We start from the raw sequence: 24505 nt of genomic DNA on the forward strand, positions 1-24505 counted from the left end.
GTACCCACTGAAGTTTTTATTATCGTTTTTCTCATGTTTAGACCTAAAAATCTGTTTACTCACTTTTTCTCCCACTAGGTTATAAGGACATGAGCTAAAATTGTTTCTATTTATTTTTATATCCCAAAACATAGTTCAGTGCCTAGCATCTTTTCAGTAAATACTAAATGTACAAATGAATGAAAGGATATACAAACTGATCTTGGAAATGCAGTAGGATGGAAGAAAAATTCTGATCCTTAAATTTCAGGACTGAATAAATGTTTCTTGATAATATTATTTCTGGGTTTTCTTAGAAAAAAATACATGTAAATTAACTGAAAACATAAACTTTTGCACTCGAGATACTGCCAATTGTAAATTAGCTCACTGAATTAGCAAAATTAAATGCTTCCAGGCAGTCATCATTTTAAGAATATATTTATAATTATATACATTTAACTATTTCTTCCTAAAACATTAAAGGTTATATATCTAGGTTTAAAATCTTTAGCTATGATCTTGATTAAACTTTTTACAATTCTGCACAAGTCACCTCACTAGACCAATGTTTCTGAAACACTACATCTAAATCTATGCAGATTTCAGATGTTCAACAAAACGCAAACTATAAACAGAAAGCTTATGGTAAATTACTCATGAAGAAAATTAGCACCATCTAATTTTTTATTCTTGTCAAACATATCGTTTTTATAAGCAAATATTTTCTTGAGATGTAAACATATGCTAAATAAAGTAAAAAAAAAATAGACTACTCAGAGAAACACTATTATGCTACAAATACACTACACGAGAAACACTTTATACTGTACCTGTTCCAAAGTCTGACTAGGAAGATGAGCTTCTGTCATAACCAATCCATAACGCTGGGTAGCTAAATTTCTCATTTCACTGTAAGTGGCCCAATCATGAAGAGCTACTGTTGTTAAATTGTAGAAGGTCTTGTCTAGGTAGTGAGTTACATAAGCTACCAAAAAACAAAAAATAAAAAATGTTTTGATTCATGAAAAAGTAGAAAAGGAAGAGAAATGAAACTTAGGCAAACAACTTGTCTTTGAACATTAAGTTTCTTCCTTTAAAATAAGGTACTAAAAATAAATAAATAAATGAATAAATGAATGAATGAATGAATAAAGTACTAGAAGAAAATAAAAACAAAAAGGAATTAAAGAATAAATGAGTAACAAAAATATCCTCAGAGTTTTGTTTTTTAATAGTTAAGGGCAAACAGACTTAGAGTATGATTTTAAGAAGGAAAGCAGAACACTCACCTCGAATGTCAATAAAACGATTGAAAAATCGAATTGGATTCAAAGAGAAAAAAAGGGCCAGGTCTTTCATGCCAACTTTGAAAGGGTTTCGGTCATCCAGCTTTAAATGAGTGTGCACAGAAAGTCGCAGATCCTTCTCTATTTCCTTGCATAATTTGTCCAGTAAATGCTATTCACAAAAGGATTAATACTTTAATTTTTCAAAATGATACTCAAAAAAACAAAACAAAACAAAACAAAACAAAAAACAAAATGATACTCTAATTGCATTATTCCACTAAGGCATCTATGCTTTGACCATTAGCTTTATAATCAGTGCAATGATGAAAAAAATCTGTCAATCTGATTAAAGAGTCTAAATAAGCTATGGTAAAATACTACTTTTATTGACAAAGTGAAAATTACTTTGTCCTTCATTTTATTTTATTTTTTTGAAGATTTTTAAGTGGGGCACCTGGATGGCTCAGTCGGTTAAGTGTCTGCCTTTGGGTCAGGTCATGATCCCAGGATCCTGGTATCCAGCCCTGCATTGGGCTCCCTGCTCAGCAGGGAGTCTGCTTTTCCCTCTCCCTCTGCCACTCTCCCTGCTTGTGCTCATGCTATCTCTGTCAAATAAATAATAAAATCATTAAAAAAAGTAATAAAGATTTTCAGTAATCTCTACTTCAAATGTGGGGCTTGAACCCAAAGCCCCAAGATCAAGTTACACACTTTACTGACTGAGCCAGGCAGGCACCCCTGTTCTCCACTTTAAACAAATGATTTTTTGACCAGGGAGCAGGTTAATAAATTCTAAGTTTCTATTTTCAATAATACTTAAACCCTTGAGAAGAACTTCAAAGGCTAATGTCTGATGACTTAATTAAAAGGAATATGAATATGCAATATAATATTTATGGAAACCAGTAACAAAAAAGGAAATGCCCTGAAAACTACCAGAAGACATTTTTAAAAAGCTTCCTTATAGGGGTGCCTGGATGGCTCAGTCAGTTGGGCGTTTGACTCTTGATTTCAGCTTGGGTAGTGATCTCAAGGTCATTGGATGGAGTGCCACTGTGGGCTCCATGCTCAGCAGGAAGTCTGCTTGGGATCCTCTCTTTCCCTTTCCCTCTGCTGCTCCCTCTGCTATCAAATAAAAAAATAAAATCTTAAAGGTTATTACAAGCTTCACTTCCTTATAATAATCATTTTTTTTAAATCATAAAATTCACTGCAAAATAAAATTGATCTTTTCTGGTCTATCATGAAGTTCTAATTACACATGTTCTAATTACATGTATGTTATTTTTAAAGAAGAATAGTTAATACAAGAAATTATACAAAATTTTTCAATTTATCAAACCTGAATATGGTTTACATTGTGAAGTTTACTTGTTTTTAATCTCTCCTTCCATATAATATTGCTAGATGAAAATTTAAAGGTATCAGTGTTTATAATACGCATTCCATTAAAATAAGAAGGTATATACTACACTGCATTTGAATTATTTGTAACAAGTAAATCTTTTAAATTTAGGAAATTTAAATGAACCGTAAATTTTAGTCAGTAGCTCTGCAAATAACTCAATAAAATATTGGTAGTTAAGTTGCAATAACTGCATTACCACTAGTAGCACTCAATATTCAAACCAATTTTGCATTTTTATTCTTCTAATAAACAGAATTTTAAATTCAAGTCTACGGGATCCCTGGGTGGCGCAGCGGTTTGGCGCCTGCCTTTGGCCCAGGGCGCGATCCTGGAGACCCGGGATCGAATTCCACATCGGGCTCCCGGTGCATGGAGCCTGCTTCTTCCTCCGCCTGTGTCTCTGCCTCTCTCTCTCTCTCTGTGACTATCATAAATAAATAAAAATTTAAAAAAATAAAAAATAAAAAATAAATAAATAAATTCAAGTCTACTATTTACTAAAGTGAAAAAAATTTCCCAAATTCTTGTCTGAATTTTTATATAAAAATTAGGAATTGGGGGCCCCTGGCAGCTCAGTTGAGCATCCACTCTTGATTTTGGCTCCAGTGAGGCTCCACACTCAAAGTTTGCTTGTCACTCTCCATCCCCCTGCCTGTGTGTGCTCTCAAATTTAAAAAAATACTAAAAAAGAAAATTAGAAATTACAGACCAATTTAGCAAAATAGTGATACTATAACTAAAAAGAGATCCTTTGTTCTAGACAGTGATTTATAAATAATTTATATTATTACTTATATAAAAAATGAATATATGTGTAAATGAAAGCCTGCTTCAATCCAGGTTTTCCCAAACACTGAAAAACTTAAAACATGTATTTGGAATGCAATCCCGAATATGATGTTACCTCGTTTAAAATTTCCATAATTTCTTTGTCATAGCAATCCAGAAGTATTTCATAGGACTCTAAATGCCTTGCATGCATCATGGCAGGTACACAGTCTCGTAAAGCACTGAACATGTACTAAGAGGAAAATTAGAATGTTCATGAATTTAGAAAAACCAGAGCTCTAATTAAGAAATATCACAAGGGGGAAAAAAAGAAGTATCACAAAAGTTTATCTTTAAAGACAAAATCTCAATCTGAAGGGTTTTTTTTTTACACATAACTGTCTTACTTTCCTAAACAAGATGAGCCAGATTTTACTCTCTAAAATGAATACTTAAAAAAAAAAAAAATTGACATTCACTTATCCTTTCTTGTCTTGAGCATTCAAATACTTACTTCCATAAAGAAACAGAAAGACCTGAATAATATATACCTTGCTGACAAGTAAACGCCAAACTATTGTGACATAAACTAAAATCAAGTGAAATGAGAATGATTAGGAATATGAGTAAAAAAGTTAAATATATTAAAATTAATATCAAATTTAACTACAGGTTAAATACCTATTAAATATAGTAGCATTGTAAAAACAACATTAGCAGTAAATTTTAAAATGATTAAGTCAAATGATTGTATTTAAGACTAATTAGAATGGTTTGTACAATAACTAAAAATGATGGACTATTTTTTACATTATTCTTCACTTACATGTAATCTGGCTGCATCAACGGCATGTTCATATACGTCATCTAAATAAATTGGGAAGACAGCTCGATGCCAGTATAAAAAACAACAGTCACACTGTGTTTGGACTCTACAATATAAAGTAGTAATTAGTGGTAGCAAAATTGAAGTACCTCCTCCCTGCCCCCAAAATAATGAAAGGACCATCATCTTACCATAATGGTAAGAGCTCAATCTTACTTCCATATTCCCTGTATCACTTAACCCAATATTAGTACAGAGAAAGCCACAAAATAGTATTTTTCAGATTGAACAAGGATAACAAAACACTCCAATATCTAAGAGTCGGAATTCTGCACAGATGCTTTAATTCTAAAGCATACTTGAAAAATACACATAACTTATAAATAGTTTAAACTTTTCAATATTATTTGATATGACTGAACTTACAACACTTGCAACACACATGCCATTTTACCTGTCTCAAGGTGGAAAAGCAGAACCTTTTTAAAAAATTGTGAAAACAAAACAAAAAAAATAAACAAAAACCCAGTTACACTTAACCTGTCTATAATCTTTGCCAAGTGACTAGTTCATGCCATTTTGGGACAATAAAATGATCATTAAATATCTTGTAATGAAGAAGGCTCACTATTTCTTCCAAAGATAGAAAGTTAAGTGCTACTAACTACAAAAGTCTCAGCTTCTCAGAACAAAAATAGTAAGTTTTATAGAAGTTAAAACATTAAGTTTTAAACATTAAACATAAAACTAAACTATAACCTTAATTCACCTGAGAATCAAAACTCAGAAGACTCATTTTCCCTTCAAGAAACATACTGCTTCCTAAATAAAAGGAAAATAATAAAGTCACAACACTTCCAAAAGATTTTAGTGACTTCCAATTCATATGTCAAAATAAAATTACAGAATGTGACATGTGACACGAAACTCTAAGTCTCTTACAGATTGATGAAACCTTGTTATAAAACAGCAATTTTAAAAGCCCACAAGGCTAGTGGAGGATCACAGCAATCACTGTGCATCAGGGCTGGCATGACAGATTCTCACAAGAATGCTTCCAAAAGCCACCTCCTTACTGTAGGAGTGAAGCTGAAGAAATATGCTCCCTCGTCACTAGCTCATTTTGGTCATGCTAGAGGAGGAGTGACAAGGAGGAACTAATGGTCTCTCTAGGTTATATTTCTTCTTCTCTTGCATGCTAAACAGAAAACTGATGTTTCTATCAACCTTATCTTTGAAGTATCATTACATATCCCTACTTACCTTTCTCTAAGCTCAGTGATAAGATCCAGCTTTTTCATGACTACTTGGAGTGGAAAGAGTTCTTCATCTTTAAATGTTTTCTTTCAGGAAGGAGAAAAAATGACAGAGAAGTTGCAAAGTAAGGAAAGGCTTCTTGGATCAATAACAAGAGAATTGTGAAATCTCAGATCTCATTTTCCCTCCATAGTAGCAATACACTTACCATTTGTGTGCCAACACTTAGTGCCAAAGAAACAATAAGTCGCCGTTGCCTTGTGCTTGGTCCATTTAGAGTGTTTTCAGCCAAAACTAGAGCAGAGAGCACATCAAGACGCTGTTCACTATATTTTTTGTCAGAAATTACTCTTTTCTAAAAGATAAAAGGAGAGAAAACAAGAAATAACAGATTTATTTCTGAAGCAATAACAAAGACTCAGAAGAAAAACTTTGGGGTAATCTTTTCCAAGATGCAATTTTAGACAAACACTTTCCCTGTTCAGCTTCTTCTGTTATGTGCTTTACACTTCTTAACATTGTCATTTAATGCTGTTAGAGACAACAAATGTATTAAGCATAGTTTTAAATTTCCATAGTAGGCTTTTTGAGAGGCAATTCAAGAGAGCAGTATAGGCCCCATTCTAAAATTTCCATATTTTTTAATAAGGGAATTATTTCTTTTAAAAAAGAGGACTTTTTTTAAAGATTAATTTATTTATTCATGAGAGACCAAGAGAGAGAAAGGCAGAGACATAGGCACAGGGAGAAGCAGGTTCCTCGCAGGGAGCCCAATGTGGGACTTGACCCCGGATCCTGGGATCATGCCCTGAACCGAAGGCAGATGCTCAACCCCTGAGCCACCCAGGCATCCCAAAGAAAGAGGAATATTTTTAAATTATATGCAATGTCACTTTTTAATAGAGGAGTGTATGCTGCAAGTTCAGAGTTAAGATAACCCCGATTGTTCTAAATAACAATCATAAAATACCACAGAAGAGCCAAGAATTATTATGTTTGAAGGAACAGAGTAAGTAAAGTATCTAAAACAACAAAGAGCAAACAAAAAATAATTATGCTGAATATACAATAAACTGCATACCTTGGCCACAGAAATAGAATTAAGAGCCTGATGTTGAAGGTGCTGTGTTATATGTGAAACCGAATCAGCCACAACCATGCTTCTTCTGTAAAACATATGCTCTATTGCCTAAAAAGAACCACAAGTAATGTGAAAATCAGCTTAAAACTTTTAGGCAAATTATAGAATATCTTTAAGACCTTGGGTTAGGTAACGAATTTGTAAATGAGATCCAAAATCACCATCAGATAGGGTAAGATTGTAAACTTGACTACATTAAAATTTAAGAATTTCTGTTCATCAAAAGCCACTATTAAAAAAATAAAAAGGCAAGCTGAAGCATGAGAAAATACCTGCCACACACGAGGGTTTAGTACTCAGAATAAATGAAATGTTTTTTAAAGATAATTTAAATATTTTAAAAATAATTTAACAGAAAACTGAACAAAAGAACTGACTTTTCACAAAAGAAAAAACACAGTTAATAAAACACTTGAAAAAGACATTATTGTCAACAATCAGTGAAGTAAATACCACAAATAAAATAATTTACCTACCACCCAAAAAAAAGCCACATAATACCAATGTTGGCCAGTTAGGTAACCACAGGAAGTCTAGTCCCCCGGGGAGGTATCTAAACTGACATAGAACTATAGGAAACAATGCGGCATCCTCTTGAAAAGCTAAACATGGACATCACACACAACCAGCAGTCCTCCAGTAGACGCATAACACCTCAGAAAAACTCCTGCACAATTACACCAAGAAACATATGCAAGAATAACAACACTGTTTATAATAGCAACAACTGGAAACCACCCAAAGGTCCATCCACAGGAAAGCTACATAGCCATGAAAATGAATGAAGGACAGCTACTCATCGCAACATGTTCAAATATAAAATCCTGAGTTTGAAAAAAAGGTAAGTCAAAAATACAAGAAGTATCACTTCATTAATATAAACTTCAAGAACGAATGGCTTACAGATTCACCCATATCTGGTAAACTAAAATGAAAAACAACAGAATGGGAAGCATAAAATTCAGGACAGTGGTTTCCCCTGAGGGAGTGGGATAAGAGTAATCACAAAGGGACAGTACAGGGGGTTTGTGAAAATAGTATTTCTTAAATGGGATGGGTTTTTAAGTGTCTAGTCTTTTTAAAAAATTGTTTATTAAATACATATGCATATATACACATATACATACATTTCTGTACTTAAAGTTCACAAAAAAATATAACTAATAACATATCTTAAAGGAAAAAAATGCTAAAAATCTCCAAAAAGTTATTTCCTAAGCAATCTAAAGGCATTAGCAGAAATTTGCTAGCATATTTTCAATTTTTACAAAAGGTTAAGTGGAGTTCTCCCGCCTACAAGGGGTTATATTTTTTTTTAAAGAGAGCATGCTAAGGAACTTTATATTTCCAGAAGTATTTAAATCACAAGGTCACAGCATTTTCTCTAAATTACAAAATAATTAGCCTCATGTTACCAGCCTCATGGGCATTTGAACACCATCAAATGGACAAATAATGTCTTTTTTTTCCTTAAGTTGATATACAATGTTAGTTTCAGGCATACAACCTAGAGATTTGACAAGTTTATACATTATGCTATGTTCACCATAAGTGTAGCTACCAACTATCCCATTACATTTCTATTTCATTATCACTGCCTGTATTCTTTATGACTTGCCTTTTATTCCTTTGACTTACTCATTCCATAACTAGAAGCCTGTATCGCCTTCTCCCCTGCACCCATTTTATCCTACCCTCCATGCCCCGACCCCACAGCTGGCAATCATCAGTTTGTTTCCTATACTTATAGATCTGATTCTGATTTTCGTTTATTCATTTGTTGTTATTTAGACTCCACTTATGAGTGGAATTATATGGTATTTATCTTTCCATCTATCTTATTTCACTTAGCATAATGCCCTCTAAGTCCATGCATGTTGTCTCCAATGGCACAATCTCACCCTTTTTTTACAGCTGTGTAATCTATGACATATATACCACATATTCTTTACCTGTTTATCTACTGATGGACACTTAGGTTGTTTCTATACCTTGGCTCTTGTAAATAATGCTACAATAAACATAAGGGGTGTATATATCTTTTCGAGTTAGTGTTTTCATTTTCTTTGGGCAAATACCTAGTAGTGGAATTACTGGATCATATGGTATTTATATTTTTAACTTTTTGAGGTATCTCCATACTGTTTTCCACAGTGCCTATACCAATTTACATTCCTACCAACAATGCATGAAGGTTCCTTTTTCTCCACATCCCCACCACCTCTTGTTATTTCTCGTCATTTTGATATTAGCCATTCTAACTGGTGCAAGGGAGAGATCTCATTGTGCTTTTGATTTGGATTTTCCTGACAAGTGATACTAAGGATCTTTTCAAGTGTCTGTTGGCCATCTGTATGCCTTCTCTGGAGAAATGTCTCCTTGGTCCTTTGTCCATGTTTTAATTGGATGATGATGATGATGATAATGATTGAGTTGTAGAAGTTCCTTATATATTTTAGATATTAACCCCTTACTGGATGTATCATTTGCAAATGTCTTCCCCCATTTGGTACATCGTCTTTTGTTTTCTTGATGGTTTCCTTTGCTGTGCAAAAGCTTTTTATTTTGATGTAGTCTCAATAGTTTACTTTTGCTTTTGTTACCCTTGCCTTGGGAGACTATCTAGAAAAATGTTATGGCTGATGTCAGAGAAATTACTGCCTGTGCTCTCTTCAAGGATTTTTATAGTTTCAGGTCTCATATTTAGGTCTTTAATCCATTTCACATTTATTTTTGTACATGGCATCAGAAAGTGGTCCAGTTTCATGCTCTACTTGTAGCTGTCGAGTATTCCCAGCACGATTTATTAAAGAGACTATTTCCCAGGAATCCTGGGTGGCTCAGCAGATTAGCGCCTGCCTTTGGCCCAGGGCATGATCCTGGAATCCTGAGATCGAGTCCTGCATCAGGTTCCCTGCATGGAGCCTGCTTCTCCCTCTGCCTGTGTCTCTGCCTCTCTCTGTGTGTCTCTCATGAATAAATAAATAAAACCTTAAAAAAAAAAAAAAAAAAAAAGAGAGAGCGAGACTATTACCCCACTGTATATTCTTGCCTCCTTTGTCATAATTGACCATGTAATTGTGAGTTTATTTCTGGGAACATTTTGTGCCACTGATCTCTGTGTCAATTTCTGTGCCAGGCCATATTCTTTTTGTAATTCAGTCAACACGCTTAAAACTTCAATAAGTAAAACTTTACTAATACTTAAGCTAACCTTTTCACTTGCCTTCTTCTCTCTCTCACTACATGCTAATTTTTAATAAAGTTTAAATATACTGGCCATTCATAAGAAGTTAATCAGGAATTTCTTTCAATGGCTAGTTTCCTTAGCCAACTGAGAGATAAGTACACTTTCCCACAATTTTTTTATTTTCATAACTGAGAAGTCAAATATTACAAGACCACCTTAATTTAAGCACAATTCTCAATTATAATGGCAAATAAAATAATTTTGAACCTACCTTGAGAAGTTCAACAAGTCTGCATAATGCCTTAACCGAGGTTTTGGTCATTGGCTTTTGCATTGACATGTAGAGATTCATTGTGGTTTTAATAATGGTACTAATACTGTATGCATACAAGAAGCCCTATAAAAAAATAAAACATTGATTATAATTGCAAGAAAAAGTTTCATTTCTTCAATATTTCATTCTCTATGTAACAATAATTATGGCTTGGCTTGTCAATAACTATTGTTTGTAAAGTTCATTTTAAAGTCTGCTTTTAAGATTTTTAAACATGTTTCCTCATACAATATATACATGATGGTAAAGTTTCAAAACAATTCTTAAAAGTGTATATAACCTATTAAATACCGTAAGTTCAGTACTGCTGAAATTATGATACATAATCACAGTTAAAGAATCTTCCTTTTATACAAACATACCCTTCAAGGAAATAATCTGAATCTCAAGAATATATCCATTCATCCTTATCTTACCCGCCAGACACGAATATAAATACTCTTATCTGCTGCAGACAAAAGCTAAGAATTCAAGGAAGGAGAAGTGAAAAATGAGGAAAGCTGCTCTCTGGCCAGTACACATATCAAAAGGTATTTTTCACTTCCAAGGCAATTCCCCCTTTCCTTTCACCTAGGGCAATCACCACTGTCTATCTGCTACCATGTACCCAGCCTATGTTGGTGCTAATCAGGCTTTATCTCCTTCTAGCCCAATAAGAACAGATTCTCTCTTACCCTTCGGATTCACAAAGGAAGAATACAGGTCTTGTGAGATTAAAAAATACTGAGTGCTAGTAAACCAAGGGAAATGGGATGGAATAAGAAAACAGGGAAAAGGATATGATCTCTCAGACATATTTTCAGTTAGATTCAGAAAGCCACAAACATATATAGTAATAGAAATTCTTTGGGTTGATAAAGGGTCAAAAAAAAAAAATACACATACAGTTTAGAGACGAACCTAAACTACACTACTGTGGATATATCCAAGGAGCTGTGGCAGAAGCTACACACTAGTGATGCTCAATTTCTATTCTTTTCCTCTGCTGTGAGAGAGAGAGAGTACTCTCCCCATCGGTGTTAACAGTGACTCAGCAAAGGAGTGACAGTCAATGTGGGTGGGATGGGGAGTTTCTCTGAAGTAATAATAACTCTGTGATAAAGAGATGTGCTAAATTAAAGAATAAGAAATGAGAGGGAAGGTAGTATCCTGAGAAAAGTAACAGACGATAAAACCAAAGCTTGGGGCATATACAAAGAAAGAGCCTCAAGTCTTACCTTGTCAGCTACAGGACTATTACACCAGACTCTGCTGCAGTGCAGTACCACAAAAAGTTAAAAAACAGAAACAACAAACAGCAAAACTGTAACTCTAAGGCAGGGAGAAAAAAGGAGTTTCTTTTTTGAGGGGAAAGGAGAAAGAACTCTTGGGGTGATATCTATCACACCATTCCCAGATGGTCAATAATTTGTGAGAGATACATATGAATGATGTCTTAAAAATCTAAATGGGGATGGAAGAGGTCTAGCTCTGTTTCTGTTAATGGTAGAATAAATAATCTGGACCAATCTTCCTACAAAGATCAACTAGCAAATCTGGGCAAAACATTTTTTTTTAATCTTTTAGAAGGCGTCAAAGAACTACCAAGAAGATAAGGAAATATAAAGCCAAAATCTAGAAGACAGAAACTCACAGAAGTAAGCTTGGCTTTTGTGGCTGCTTTCCCCTTAAGAGGCATCTGGCCCATTCCAAAAGAGAAAAAAGAAACCAAACATTATCTTTAAACACCTCACACTGAAAGGAAAGGGGAATAAAAATAGGAGTTCGTGGCCCATCAAAGAGGGACAGAAGTCTTGTAAACCTACATTCTGGATTGGGATCCTGAAAAACTACCCCCTGACAAGTAAGGGTGAACTCAAAAAATAGCCATCATAAGATTTAGGTCCCACTTCAAATCATCTCAATCCATGACTGGGTTGAGATGATCTGGGTTGCTAATTGTCCTAGACTAGCTGTATATTGGAGGCAAAGATTATTAAATCCTCTCTGGAGAAAAAGAAACAATATCCAGATCTTCAAATTACAGCCATAGGTTTCATATACAATGTGCCATACATTAAAAAATAACCAGGCACACAAAAAGACATATCCAAAACCCAAGAAAAAAACAGGTAACAGAAATATCCAGATAATGAAATCATTGGCAACTTCAAAATAATTATGCTGAGTACACTGAAGGAAATGAAAACTTATTCATAAAAAGAAGCTATAAAAAAAGATGAAAAGTAAAATAATTAAAATTAAGAATTCAGCAGATAAGTTAAACAGTAGATTAGACATAGCTGAAGAGAAACCTAGGAGAGAGAGTGATAATAAAACAGAAATAGTACTTGAAGAGTTGATGGCTGAGAAATTCCAGAAGCTCTACAAATCCCAAGCAGTACTGACACAAAGAAAACTACATCTAGGTACCTCAAAATAATATTGCTAAAACCCAAAAAATAAACCTTACAAGCAATTAGAGAAAGACTCACATTGAGAAAAGCAACAAAACTGACAACTGACGACTCAAAAAAAATAAATAAATAAAGGAAGCCAGAAGACAATAAGGGAGGAGGGAGGTGAAGGATCCTGCTAACCCGTAATTCTGAATGTAGCAAAACTACCTTCCAAAATGAAGTTGAAATTAGATATATCCAGACAAAAAATGGTGATAATTCATCAACAGAAAGACATTTTAAATGAAATATTAACAGGTATTCCACAAACAGAAGAATGAAGAGATGCAGGAAGGATGAAAAGCAATAGAACAAATATGTGGGTAAATCTAAATGGACCCTAACTATAAAAAACAACAGCAGCAATAATAATAATAATAACTTGTGAAGTTTAATACATGGAATCAAAATAAATAGCAGCAGAGGTAAAAGGGATAAAACTACTCATTTATTTTGGAGTTGAAAGTTAAATGATGCATCTTAAAACCTCCACAGTAACCACTAAAAAACAGTAAAAGAATATAGAATTAAAAACCTAATAGTGAGAGAAATAAAATGATGAAATCATTCAAAAGAACAAGTCAAACAGAAAGCAATCAGTCAGATGCTAGTTTAAATCCAAATACATCAGCAATGACAAAAAGGTAACAAAAAGGGGTGCCTGGGTGACTCAGTTGGTTAAGCGTCTAACTCTCCTGGTTTCAGCTCAGGTCATGATCTCAGGGTTGAGATCAGGCTCCACAATGGGCTCTGCGCTCAGCACAGAGTCTGTCTATCCCTCTCCCTCTGTTCTCCTCCCCCCTGCATATCCCCTCTCTAAAATAATAAATATTTTAAAAAATAATGAAAAAAGAAAGATCAAACTGGGGAAACTTATGCTGCTTTCAGGACCCAGACATTAAATGTAAGGAGCCAGGATACCTGAGTGGCTCAGTTGGTTAAGCGGCTGCCGTTGGCTCAGCATTGAGCCCCACATTGGGCTTCCTGCTCAGCAGAGAGTCTGCTACTTCCTGCCCCCGACCCCAGCTCATGCACTCCCTCTCTCTCTCTAATAAATAAAAAAATCTTTAAGGGCGCCTGGGTGACGTAGTTGGTTGAGCATCTGACTCTTAGTTTCAGCTCAGGCCACGATCTCAGGGTCATGAGACTGAGCTCCATGATTAGCTCCCATGCTGTGTGGGGTCTGCTTGAGATTTTCTCTCCCTCTGCCCCTCCTGCTCATGTGCTCTCTCTCCCTAAAATAAATCTTTAAAACATAAAATCTTAAATAAATTAAATAAATAAAAGGAGCCAAACAGTTTGTAAGTAAAAGGATCAAAAACAGGACATACCATGTAGACCTTAACTAAAAGAAAACTGATATACCTGTTACTGTCACACATACAAGACCTATGATAAGGATAATAATAATTTTCCTATGATAATTTTATAATAAGTTCAATTCATCAGAAAGATATAGCAAAATTCTCAATTTTATGCACTCACTTGGTCTCAAACTATATAAAATAAAAACTGACAAAGGAAAAACAAATCCACAATGCCAGTGGGAGATTCTAACCCAATTCTCTCAATAACTGATACAATATCCAGACAAAATCATTAACAAATATGACCTATTTGACATATACAGAACACTACAACCAACAAATGCAAGTTACATATTCTTTTCAAATGTACATGAACTGTTTACAAAAGCTGACCATAATGTGAATCTCAAATTTCAAAATACCAAAATCATTTTAGTATTTCTAGAAATCAATGATAAAAAAATAACTAGGAAATCCTATCTTTAGAAATTAAAAAATATCCTTCAAAACAACTCAAAGACCAAAAAAGAAGTCACAATAAAATTTCTTAAATATCTTGAACTAAAGGATAATGGAAATGCAACATATTGAAACATGGATACAGCAAAAAAGTCATGCTTTGAAGGGAATATAAATGTATGTAATTAGAATATCTAAATTAATAAGTTACACAGATCCAAACATAATCAATTTCAGTTTTTAAAAACAAAAACATAACCTATCCTATCCATTTTTTTTCAAAGTGTAATTTCTATACATTGGATTAACAAAGAAATGACCCCCAAAATATTCTAAGTAAGAAGATGCAACTACCTGTATAAAAACATTACATCTATTGGTGAGGTCTTCAGCAAATTTATCCATTTTCTGCTCTTTAGATAAAATAGATTCCATTTTCATCATCCATGAGCTCACAAAGACGTAGTAAGACTGTACATCTCTAACAAAGGAAAATATTGCAGTTACTCAGCACAGGAAAGAAAATTTACTTCCATTTCTTTGAACTGATTGGGATAAAATATTTCCTTGCAGCAGTCACCTTTCTGGTTTTCAAACTATAGACATCCTACATACATATATAATTTACTCAACAAATGTTTACAGAATGCACTGTTTCTCAGTACTAAAAACAAAAGTTAGCAGTAAACAAAATGAATAAAAATCCCTGCCACAATGAAGCTTACATTCTAGAAAGAACAGCTGTATAACAAAGAAACCAATAATTAAAATCAGTAAGACATTAGATGATATATGCTATGGAAAAAAATGCAGCAGGGAAAAGAGAGACTTGAGTGGCAGGCACAATTTTAAATACAGTGACCAAAGCAAGCTCATTGAAAAGATTATTTTGAGCCAAGATTTGAAGATGAATGAGTAATCCATGTAAATATATGAGAAGAGAATCGTAGGAAGGTAAATAACAAATGCAAAGGCTCTAAAATAGGAAGTATGTCTAGTATGTTCAAGTAATAACAAAGTCAGTTCAGCTGGAGGTCAGAGAGCAGGTATGAGAACACAAAAGGAAATTAGAGAAGTAGAGGGTGGTGGGGAGGAGTGGGAAAGGTGGAGGACATAACAGGATTTGTGTAAGACCTTGTAGCGAGGACTTCAATGAAAGTCACCAAAGGATCTGAGCAAAGTGACTTGATCTAACTCTGAAGAGGACCAATATTATCTTGACTGAAATGTTAAAAATAAACTATAAAAGGGACAAGGGTAATAGCAGGAAAACCACTTAGGAAGCTACTGTGATAATGCAGAAGGAGATTACAACTTGAGCCAGAATGAGAGACAAAGTGGTCAGAATCTGAACATAAAAGCAGCATTTATAGAATGCTTACTGTATGCCAGCCACTGTTTTAAGCACAACGTAACACAAAGTAACTCGTTTAGTCCTCACATTAACCTTATGAGATAGGTATTAAGATCTCCATTTTACTGAAGAGAAAATTGATACATCAAAAAGTTACAAAATGTGCCCAAGATCATACAACTGGTACATAGGCAAACCAAGATATAAGCCCAAATCTAGGAAGCTTTCCTATATAGGAAAGACTAAATTGATAATATAATTCTCCTCTGCAGGCCAGTCACAAACACTAAATCACTCCATAAATGAATGCCAAATTGCTCAAGATGGGAACTTTTAGCCCAGAAGCTGATTAATATATGTATTTTTTATTTTACAGATTTAGTGTGAAAAAAATGAACAATTCCCCTTTGTGGGAACTAACATTACCAACTGTATTTAAAAATCTCAAAAAAAAAAAAAAAAAACTCCTTCAGGTCACCTGGGTGGCTCAGCTGGCTAAGTGGCCTGACTTGATTTCAGCTCAGGTCATGATCTCAAGGTTTGGGGATCCAGCCTGGCATCAGGCTCTGCACTCATTGGGGAGTCTGCTTGAGGATTCTCACTCCCTCTGCCTCTACCCCTACTTGAGTTCTCACTCTCTCTAAGAAAAATAAATAAATAAATCTCAAAAAAACAAACGAAACATCCCATTATTGCCAGTCAGAATCAGCTAGAGGATAGCTCTTAGGGCAAGAGACTGAAGAGACTCACTTGATTGAGACCAGAATCCCACACTGGTTAGTGCCAGTCATACTGCCAAACAGTCTGATAGTCTCAAGAACTCAGCCTAAAGAGGGATTACACCAGAATTTTTAATAACTGTGTTTTAAGGAGATGAAACCCTAGCATCAAATCTCAGAAAAATTTCTGCTGAGCCAGGATTCCATTAAACAAATGATACCAATGGTTGTACTTTTGGTTTTGCCTCGAATGATGCTAACATTATTTGATTTATGGGTTTTCTGACTTGTGGATTATTTGATTTAAAAGTGTGGAACAGGGGATCCCTGGGTGGCGCAGCGGTTTGGCGCCTGCCTTTGGCCCAGGGCGCGATCCTGGAGACCCGGGATCGAGTCCCACATCAGGCTCCCGGTGCATGGAGCCTGCTTCTCCCTCTGCCTGTGTCTCTGCCTCTCTCTCTCTCTCTCTGACTATCATAAATAAATAAATAAATAAAATTAAAAAAAAAATTAAAAGTGTGGAACACAGAGAATGAGTAAGGTACCTAGGGCAATGCCTCCACTTCTGAAGAGGCTATGATCGGTATTCAGCAGGAATATATAGGAGGGAACAGAAAGGTCATAAGCAAGGACAGAAGCAAGAGGTCTAGAGATCATGAAGCGCTCCCTGACAGTAATCAAACCATGAACATTATTGAAGGCGGCTAATACATCAGTCAAAGGCAGTCAGTTTTAGATTGGACCATGCAGGATAAAGCAGAGGTTTGCTGTTAACGCCACCCATCACTCCCACATCTAGACACCAATCTTCGTCTCTTGTGAATTTGTAAAAATGTAAATGCTTCAAGTTTTAAAAAGTTAATAGACAGAGTCCAAAAATACCCAAGGGTCTGTCAGATGGCCAGCCTTATTTTAAAGTACAAACAGGAAAAAGACTAACGAAAAAAAAATCTCTCTCAATATAAAACATGTAACAGTGTCAACACAGGTTTGAAATGAAGGTTCATACCTCTATCCTGAAAAGTCAGTATTTCCAGTATCAAAGTGGTGTGAATGAAAAAAAAATGCAGCAACATAAAAACCTTGGACTTCAGTCAAGACTGTGACTGGGGCACTTGGACAGGTAGTCTACTGTGTAGTGTAGGAATAAGGAAACTGTCCCCCACTGCTTCTTACTTAGTTACTGAACTCGGAGTGTGACTGGAAAAAAACATTAGACAAAACTCATGCTGATCACACTGTCTCCCCTCTTCTGGGTTTCATTTCAGTAGAGTGAATTTTAGGTTTCTTAAGGAGAATTCCAAGGAGAATGAAGAAGGCACTATCCCCTTTAGCTCCCTGGAGCTTGATGGTGACTATGTATGTATCTTTGGAATCAAAGAATTTAGAAACACAAAATGTTATCATGTTGTGGGAGGAGGTGTCTTTGAAAGTCAATTTATTCAATCTTCCACCTGATAAGCCTCCCTTCCTACACCTTGGACTACTAGTCATCTACAGTCCACCTACACAGCTCTAGGGAAAGAGCACATTACCTCCCAAAGCAGTCTTCACAACCCTGTTGCAGACGCTTTACAGGATTGGTACAGGTCTGCATGCCTTCTCTGACATGTGCTTAGCTGTGTGACCTGGCAAAGTTCATTTCTCTAAGCCTCAATTTCCTTATCTAAAAATAGGATAAAAATAGTGCTAAAGAGTAGCCATTAAGAGCTTGTGCTCCAGAGTTAGGACTGTTCAGCTCTGCCACCTACCAGTTGTTTAAATCTGGATAAGTTTAATCTAATCTCTGTACTTCAATTTTCTCATCTATAAAATGACCATAACAAAGTATGTGCCTCATAGGATTCTCTGATGATTAAAAGAGATGATATATGAAAAGTCGCTGGAAGAGTTGTTATTGGCTTACAGAAAGGACCAGGTTAATATTTAGTTGTGACCTATACTATTTTCCACATAAGAGGACTGTTGCAAGGTTTGCATAAGACAAAGCGTAAAGCCTTTAGCATAATGCCTGCTACAAACAGCTTGATAATGCTGGTGACTATTATTATATCATCTTCATCTTTTGGTTCTGGTTGACCTTCTGAAGCCACAGAGATCAAATCTGTTCCCTCTTCAATCAGAATGCCCTTCAAATATTTAAGGAGCTCACCACATCATTCCTCAGATTTTCCTTTTAAAGGCCAAACAATGTAGAGATTCTTCAAAGGGCATGGCTGTCAGGTCTTTGACATACCCTAATCAACATCATTTAGGGTTGCTGCATTCTGTGTTCCTCTCTATAATGTGACACCACCAAATACCAAGTATGATCTAACCAATAAAAATTCAGTGAAACGACCAATTCAAATGTCCTAGATATTATAACTACCAGTTTCCATTTTATCCTAGTATAGTTTTAATGTAATACAAGTATGTATTGGCATTTTTAGTAACTGCATCACACTGTAAAAGAGTAAGCTTCTGATAACCAAAATATCCCTATCTTTTAATTACTGCTACTAAACCTGATCCCTGTCTCTCCATCTTATTGAATTCACTTCCTTAAATCCAAACTATGTCTTTTTCCCTTCTCAGTTGTTTTAAAATGTATGAGAGAGCTCTGAAATCTCTGCTGTAATCCTGCCTGAACTAAGTAATTGTCATTTTTCAAAGACTTTAATCACAGGACTGGGAGTACTAAGAGGTGCTTTAGGGGACCTCCTATCTTCCAGACATACTCCTCCTCCCCTCACTCTGCAGTAGTGGCCCAATTTCCCCTTGATAGTGAGGATAACTATCCCCATTTTCTTTTAATCATGTCACACACATGGGCCAGTGGCACAGTCCTGTGTCACTTCACTTAAAATCTTCATATAGGTCAACACGTAACTTTGGCAGCATACTAAAGAATGTACGGTAAATTTATTTTTTTTTAAGATTTTATTCATTTATTCATGAGAGACACAAAGGGAGAGAGAGGCAGAGACACAGGCAGACGGAGAAGTAGGTTCCATGCAGGGAGCCCAACGTGGGACTCGATCCCAGGACTCCAGGATCAGCCCTGGGCCAAAGGCAGGCGCTAAACCACCGAGCCACCCAGGGATCCCCCCTGTACAGTAAATTTAAATATTAAATCTAGGTGATGAGAACATGTGGGCTCACCATACTATTTTCTCTATTTTGTATATATTTGAAAATGTGCATAGGAAGACTCAGACAAAATATAAGGATGTAAATATCAGAAGAAACTAAAGTTAAGGGATGCCTGAGTGGCTCAGCGGATGAGTGTCTGCCTTTGGCTCAGGGCCTGATCCTGGGGTCCTGGGATCAAGTCCCACATCAGGCTTCCTGCATGGAGCCTGCTTCTCCCTCTGCCTGTGTCTCTGCCCCTCTCTCTCATAAATAAATAAATAAATAAATAAATAAATAAATAAATAAATAAATAAATAAATAAATAAAAATATTGCAAAAAAAAAAAAAAAAGAAACTAAAGTTAAAAGTGTTCTTTTAGAGAATAGTACTCAGGTATGGAGGAAAGTGGGCTGGGGACAATTATTTTTCCCTTAAACTTTCCCTTTATTTTTCCCTTAAACTCCCTTAAACTAAATCAAGTACTTCTTGATTCTAAAATATATGCATACATTACTTTCATAAAAATAAAAATTAAAAAAAAGGAGTACATCAAATTAAAATCAACTCCTCCAAAAACTATCACTGAATCATGGACACACAATGTGTTTAATGTAATCAAATGACATCTACTACAAAACTTCACTTTACACAAAAAATAATGTATCTGATAAAAAGTTCTGTGTGTATGCATGTATGTATGCAAATACATGTATATAGGAGTACATACACACACCCCTCCATAAAGTATAATTTTCCTAATTATTTTTTTAAGATTTATTTATTTATTTATGATAGAGAGAGAGGCAGAGACACAGGCAGAGGCAGAAGCAGGCTCCATGCCAGAAGGCCGACGTGGGACTTGATCCCGGGACTCCAGGATCACGCCCTGGGCCAAAGGCAGGCGCCAAACTGCTGAACCACCCAGGGATCCCTAATTTTCCTAATCTTAACTGAGTTTAAATCTAAATCATTTAAAACAAAACAAAAAAAATCCTAAAAAAAATAAGTCTCCTTGAGACTGTCCAAATTTTTCTCTAGTAATAAATATATTTGTTCTTAAAATCAAATATTTTCCATATATTTAGAGTCAATATAAGATCTGAGAATATAAAGTATCTGAATATTTTCATTTAGGTACTTATAAAACCTACTTGGTAAGTGACTGAGCTTTCTGCTGTAGGAAAGTATCTCTGTGAATTTTAATGGCTTGAAGACTTTTTCTGTCTAGAAGTTTGGCAGCTGCTGGTATTTTCTGGATCAAAAAATTATCAGGAAACCAAATAATATTAGCAGTTAGAGTGATGGCCGGTACCTGAAATAGTAATGTAAGGAAAGTAAATTAATAAATGTAGACTAAGCAATCAGCTGTTTATTAGTTCTATAATATGCAATAGAAGACAATTCATAATCATAAATGCAATCATTATGAAACAAATTATCTTACTGTGGCACAATTAAGGCATTCCGATATCTCATTTGGAGCATGAAAATAATTTTATTCTGCCTCAGTATTAAATAAATACAGACACACGTATATACTCTTACAGATTTTTAGATAAAAATATGCAAAAAGCAAACAGAAACTTGAATCCTCATGGCTTTTACTTTTATTCTACATTAGTGAAAAAGTGAAAGACCCAAGATACTGGGTTCTCCTAGTCACGTATCACTTGATTCTACACACAAACTAAATTTTCAATTTTGAAATCAGATGTCATATCATGGAAATAGCAAAGATGTAAAACCAATTTTAATTTTTTTCTACTTCAATAATGAGAAGGAATAGCAAGAAGAGAAGAACTAAAGAAAAAGAAGGGAAAAAATAACAGTAATAGGAAGTTATTTTATAGGAAAATATCCAAAGAAACCTCCACTAACAGGTGTTTATGTGATGTGGAATTATGCAGTACCTACATTTACTATATCACTTACTTCCAGAATGCTTGGTTTTTAAAAATAAATACTATGATATTATTTTTATAATTATTACAAAATATTACAAAAATTACTATTTTTGTAGCAGAAATAAAACACATTTTAGAACATCCAATTTTATCCAAAATCTTTTTCATCTACTCAAACTGAAAAAAATAAAAGTTCCAAGTTCTTACCTTCTTACAAATATCCAATAAAGACTTATAAAACTTTTTATCAATAGTTCGAAAAATTTGAAAATGCAGTACAAAAAGTCCACAAATTCCAACATACTTGTCTCTCTGGTCAATTTCAGAAGGTTCTCCTTATAAAACAACAGCATGAGAGAAAATCAGAACAAATATACTTAAGTTCTATGTTCAAGGAAATGCAAACTTCATCAACAAAAATTTAAAAATGCCTTTTACATTACCAAGTTTGGCTTCTACATTTGTAAAAATTGAGCGAATACTATGTGCAAATTCTTCAGCAAAAGTGTTATTTTTTGACACAGATACTCCTCCATTGAGAGAGTCAAACTGCTGTTCTATACAAGCCTAAACAGGAAACATTTAAAGAGAAATTTAGACTCTCAGTAATAAACTATTAAACAGATCTACATATAGAGTGTGTGGTCTATGGCCATACCACCCTGATGGGCCTGATCTTGTCTGATCTCAGAAGCTAAATATAGAGTGTGTGATAAACTTCTACATTCATCATTTTTATTTTACTAACACTGAGGCTCAAGTTTTTACCTTAATGTCATCTACTGTCTAAATCCTTTTGAATGGAAAGTATGTATGTACTTAAATATTTGAGTACCAGTTAGTGCAATAAAACTGAACCACAAATTCGGAATTTTTTTTTTAAGACTTTATTTATTCATTTGAGAGAGAGAGAGAACATGAACAGGGTGTGGCGAGGGGAGAAAGAGAAGTAGACTCCCCACTGAGCAGGGAGTCCAACATGCGGCTCAATCCCAGGACTCAGAGATTGTGACCTGAGCCAAAGGCAGACACTTAACCATCTAAGCCACTCAGGTGACCCACAAATCCATAATTCAATATGAAGAAATATACACAGTGATATTCAATAATGTACAGGAGACATATCTCATGAAGCACTGGAAAACATGTTTTATTATTTTGCTTTGCACTTTCAAGAGTAGAATTAATTTTTCTGAATATAATTACTTTCCTACCACTTAATTATAGCATGTATAGGAACGTCTCCTGGAAGAGTACCTGGATGGCTCAGTCAGTCAAGCATCTAACTTTAGCTCATGTCATAGTATCAGGATCCTGGGTTTAAACCCCACCCTTGTCAGGCTGCACACTCAGCGGAGGGTCTGCTTGTCCCTCTCCTTTTGCCCCTCTCCTGACTCATGCTTTCTCAGATAGATAGATAGATTAGATAGATAAATAAATCAATCCTAAAAAATGTCTAGATATGGGCAGCCCGGGTGGCTCAGCAGTTTAGCGCCGCCTTCAGCCCAGGGTGTGATCCTGGAGACCTGGGATCAAGTCCCACATCAGACTCCCTGCATGGAGCCTGCTTCTCCCTCTGCCTGTGTCTCTGCACCCCGCCCCCTCTCTCTCTGTCTCTCATAAATAAATAAATAAAATCTAGATAGATAGATAAATAAATCTTTAAAAAAAAGTCTCCTGGAAAAAGAATCAATAACAAAAAAATTACCTTCTGAATCTAATACTAGCTGTTAAACTGATATAAACGAGAGTTGGGATCAATCTGTAAAAATTGTGATCCTGAGCTTAACATAATATATAGACTTGTCAAATCACGATGTTGTACACCTGAAGCTAATGTAACTATGTGTCAACTATACTTCAATTAAAAAACAAATTATGATCATATAAAATATGTTAAAAATAGGGGCCCCTGGGTGGCTCAGTCGGTTAAGCATCAGCCTTTGGCTAAGGTCATGGTCCCGGAAGCATCAAGCCCCATACTGAGCTCCTTGTCAGCAAGGAACCTGCCTCTCCCTCTCCCTCTGCCTGCCACTCCTCCTGCTTGTGCTTTCTGTCAAATAATAAATAATAAAATCTTTTTTAAAAATGTTAAAAATAACCCTGAATTGATTTTAAATATAAATATACTGCAATCTCTGACAAATACTATCCAAAGTAGTGCTATCCAAGAGAACTGTGATCACAGAAATGTTCTACATTTGTGCTGACATGATAGCTAGTCACAAACTAATTGTGGCTATTTTTCCCCCAGCTTTAAGATATTATTGACATATAACATATTTAAGTTTGAGATGTACTCTGAGTTTGAAATGATTAGATTATATATTTGTTATATGTGCTTTAGGTTTGAGATGATTAGATTATATGCCGCTATTAAGCACTTGAAAGTGCTATAGAAAGTGAAATTTTACTTTAATTAATTTAAACTTTAAAAAACTACTAAATGGTAGGAAGCTACCTAGACTACACAAATCCAAATCATATTCCCTGAGCCTAGGAAGAATTGTTAGGTATTGTAACAGGGATGCCTGGGTGGCTCAGCGGTTGAGCATCTGCCTTCGGCCCAAGAGCATGATCCTAGAGCCCCAGGATCAAGTCCCACATCGAGCTCCCTGCATGGAGTCTGCTTCTCTCTCTGCCTATGTCTCTGCCTCTCTGTCTCTCTCATGAATAAATAAAATCTTTTAAAAAATAAATAAAAGGTATTATAACAAACCCAAATTTAGAGGTTAACAACAAACATTAATACAACTGCTTAGATCTTATTCTTTACAGTTTTATCCTTTTACATAATTAAAAAAAAACTTCATCCCAAAACAACTCGTACTATTAATTTTGTCTGCTACTAGATACTAAAATCTGTATTTTCGTACACTAACAATGTTTTAAATGTTTTAAACCACAGCACTTTAAAGAAAACATATTTCAACAGTATGCTATGAAAGTTGTCCTACTGTAGTTCTGAGCTGGATCAACTAATATAAGCCCATTTAGTATAGCTCGATATAGCTC

General features: G+C 35.0%; 1 protein-coding gene across 1 annotated transcript in view; it reads right to left on the minus strand.

Moving 5' to 3' along the window:
- WASHC4 (WASH complex subunit 4) overlaps nt 1-24505 on the minus strand; it is a 54717-nt gene that overhangs the window by 18807 nt on the left and 11405 nt on the right. The window contains exons 11-22 of the mRNA XM_041754139.1: nt 21934-22057; nt 21698-21825; nt 20738-20898; nt 14754-14880; nt 10133-10258; nt 6612-6719; nt 5739-5885; nt 5537-5616; nt 4274-4379; nt 3584-3700; nt 1272-1440; nt 813-967 (exon numbers count right to left, since the gene is read on the minus strand). Of these exons, the coding sequence (XP_041610073.1) occupies nt 813-967; nt 1272-1440; nt 3584-3700; nt 4274-4379; nt 5537-5616; nt 5739-5885; nt 6612-6719; nt 10133-10258; nt 14754-14880; nt 20738-20898; nt 21698-21825; nt 21934-22057 (1548 nt within the window). The remainder of the gene's footprint in view (nt 1-812; nt 968-1271; nt 1441-3583; nt 3701-4273; nt 4380-5536; nt 5617-5738; nt 5886-6611; nt 6720-10132; nt 10259-14753; nt 14881-20737; nt 20899-21697; nt 21826-21933; nt 22058-24505) is intronic.

This window comes from Vulpes lagopus, chromosome 5 (genome assembly GCF_018345385.1).
Source record: "Vulpes lagopus strain Blue_001 chromosome 5, ASM1834538v1, whole genome shotgun sequence".
In the NCBI taxonomy this organism is placed as follows: Eukaryota; Metazoa; Chordata; class Mammalia; order Carnivora; family Canidae; genus Vulpes; species Vulpes lagopus.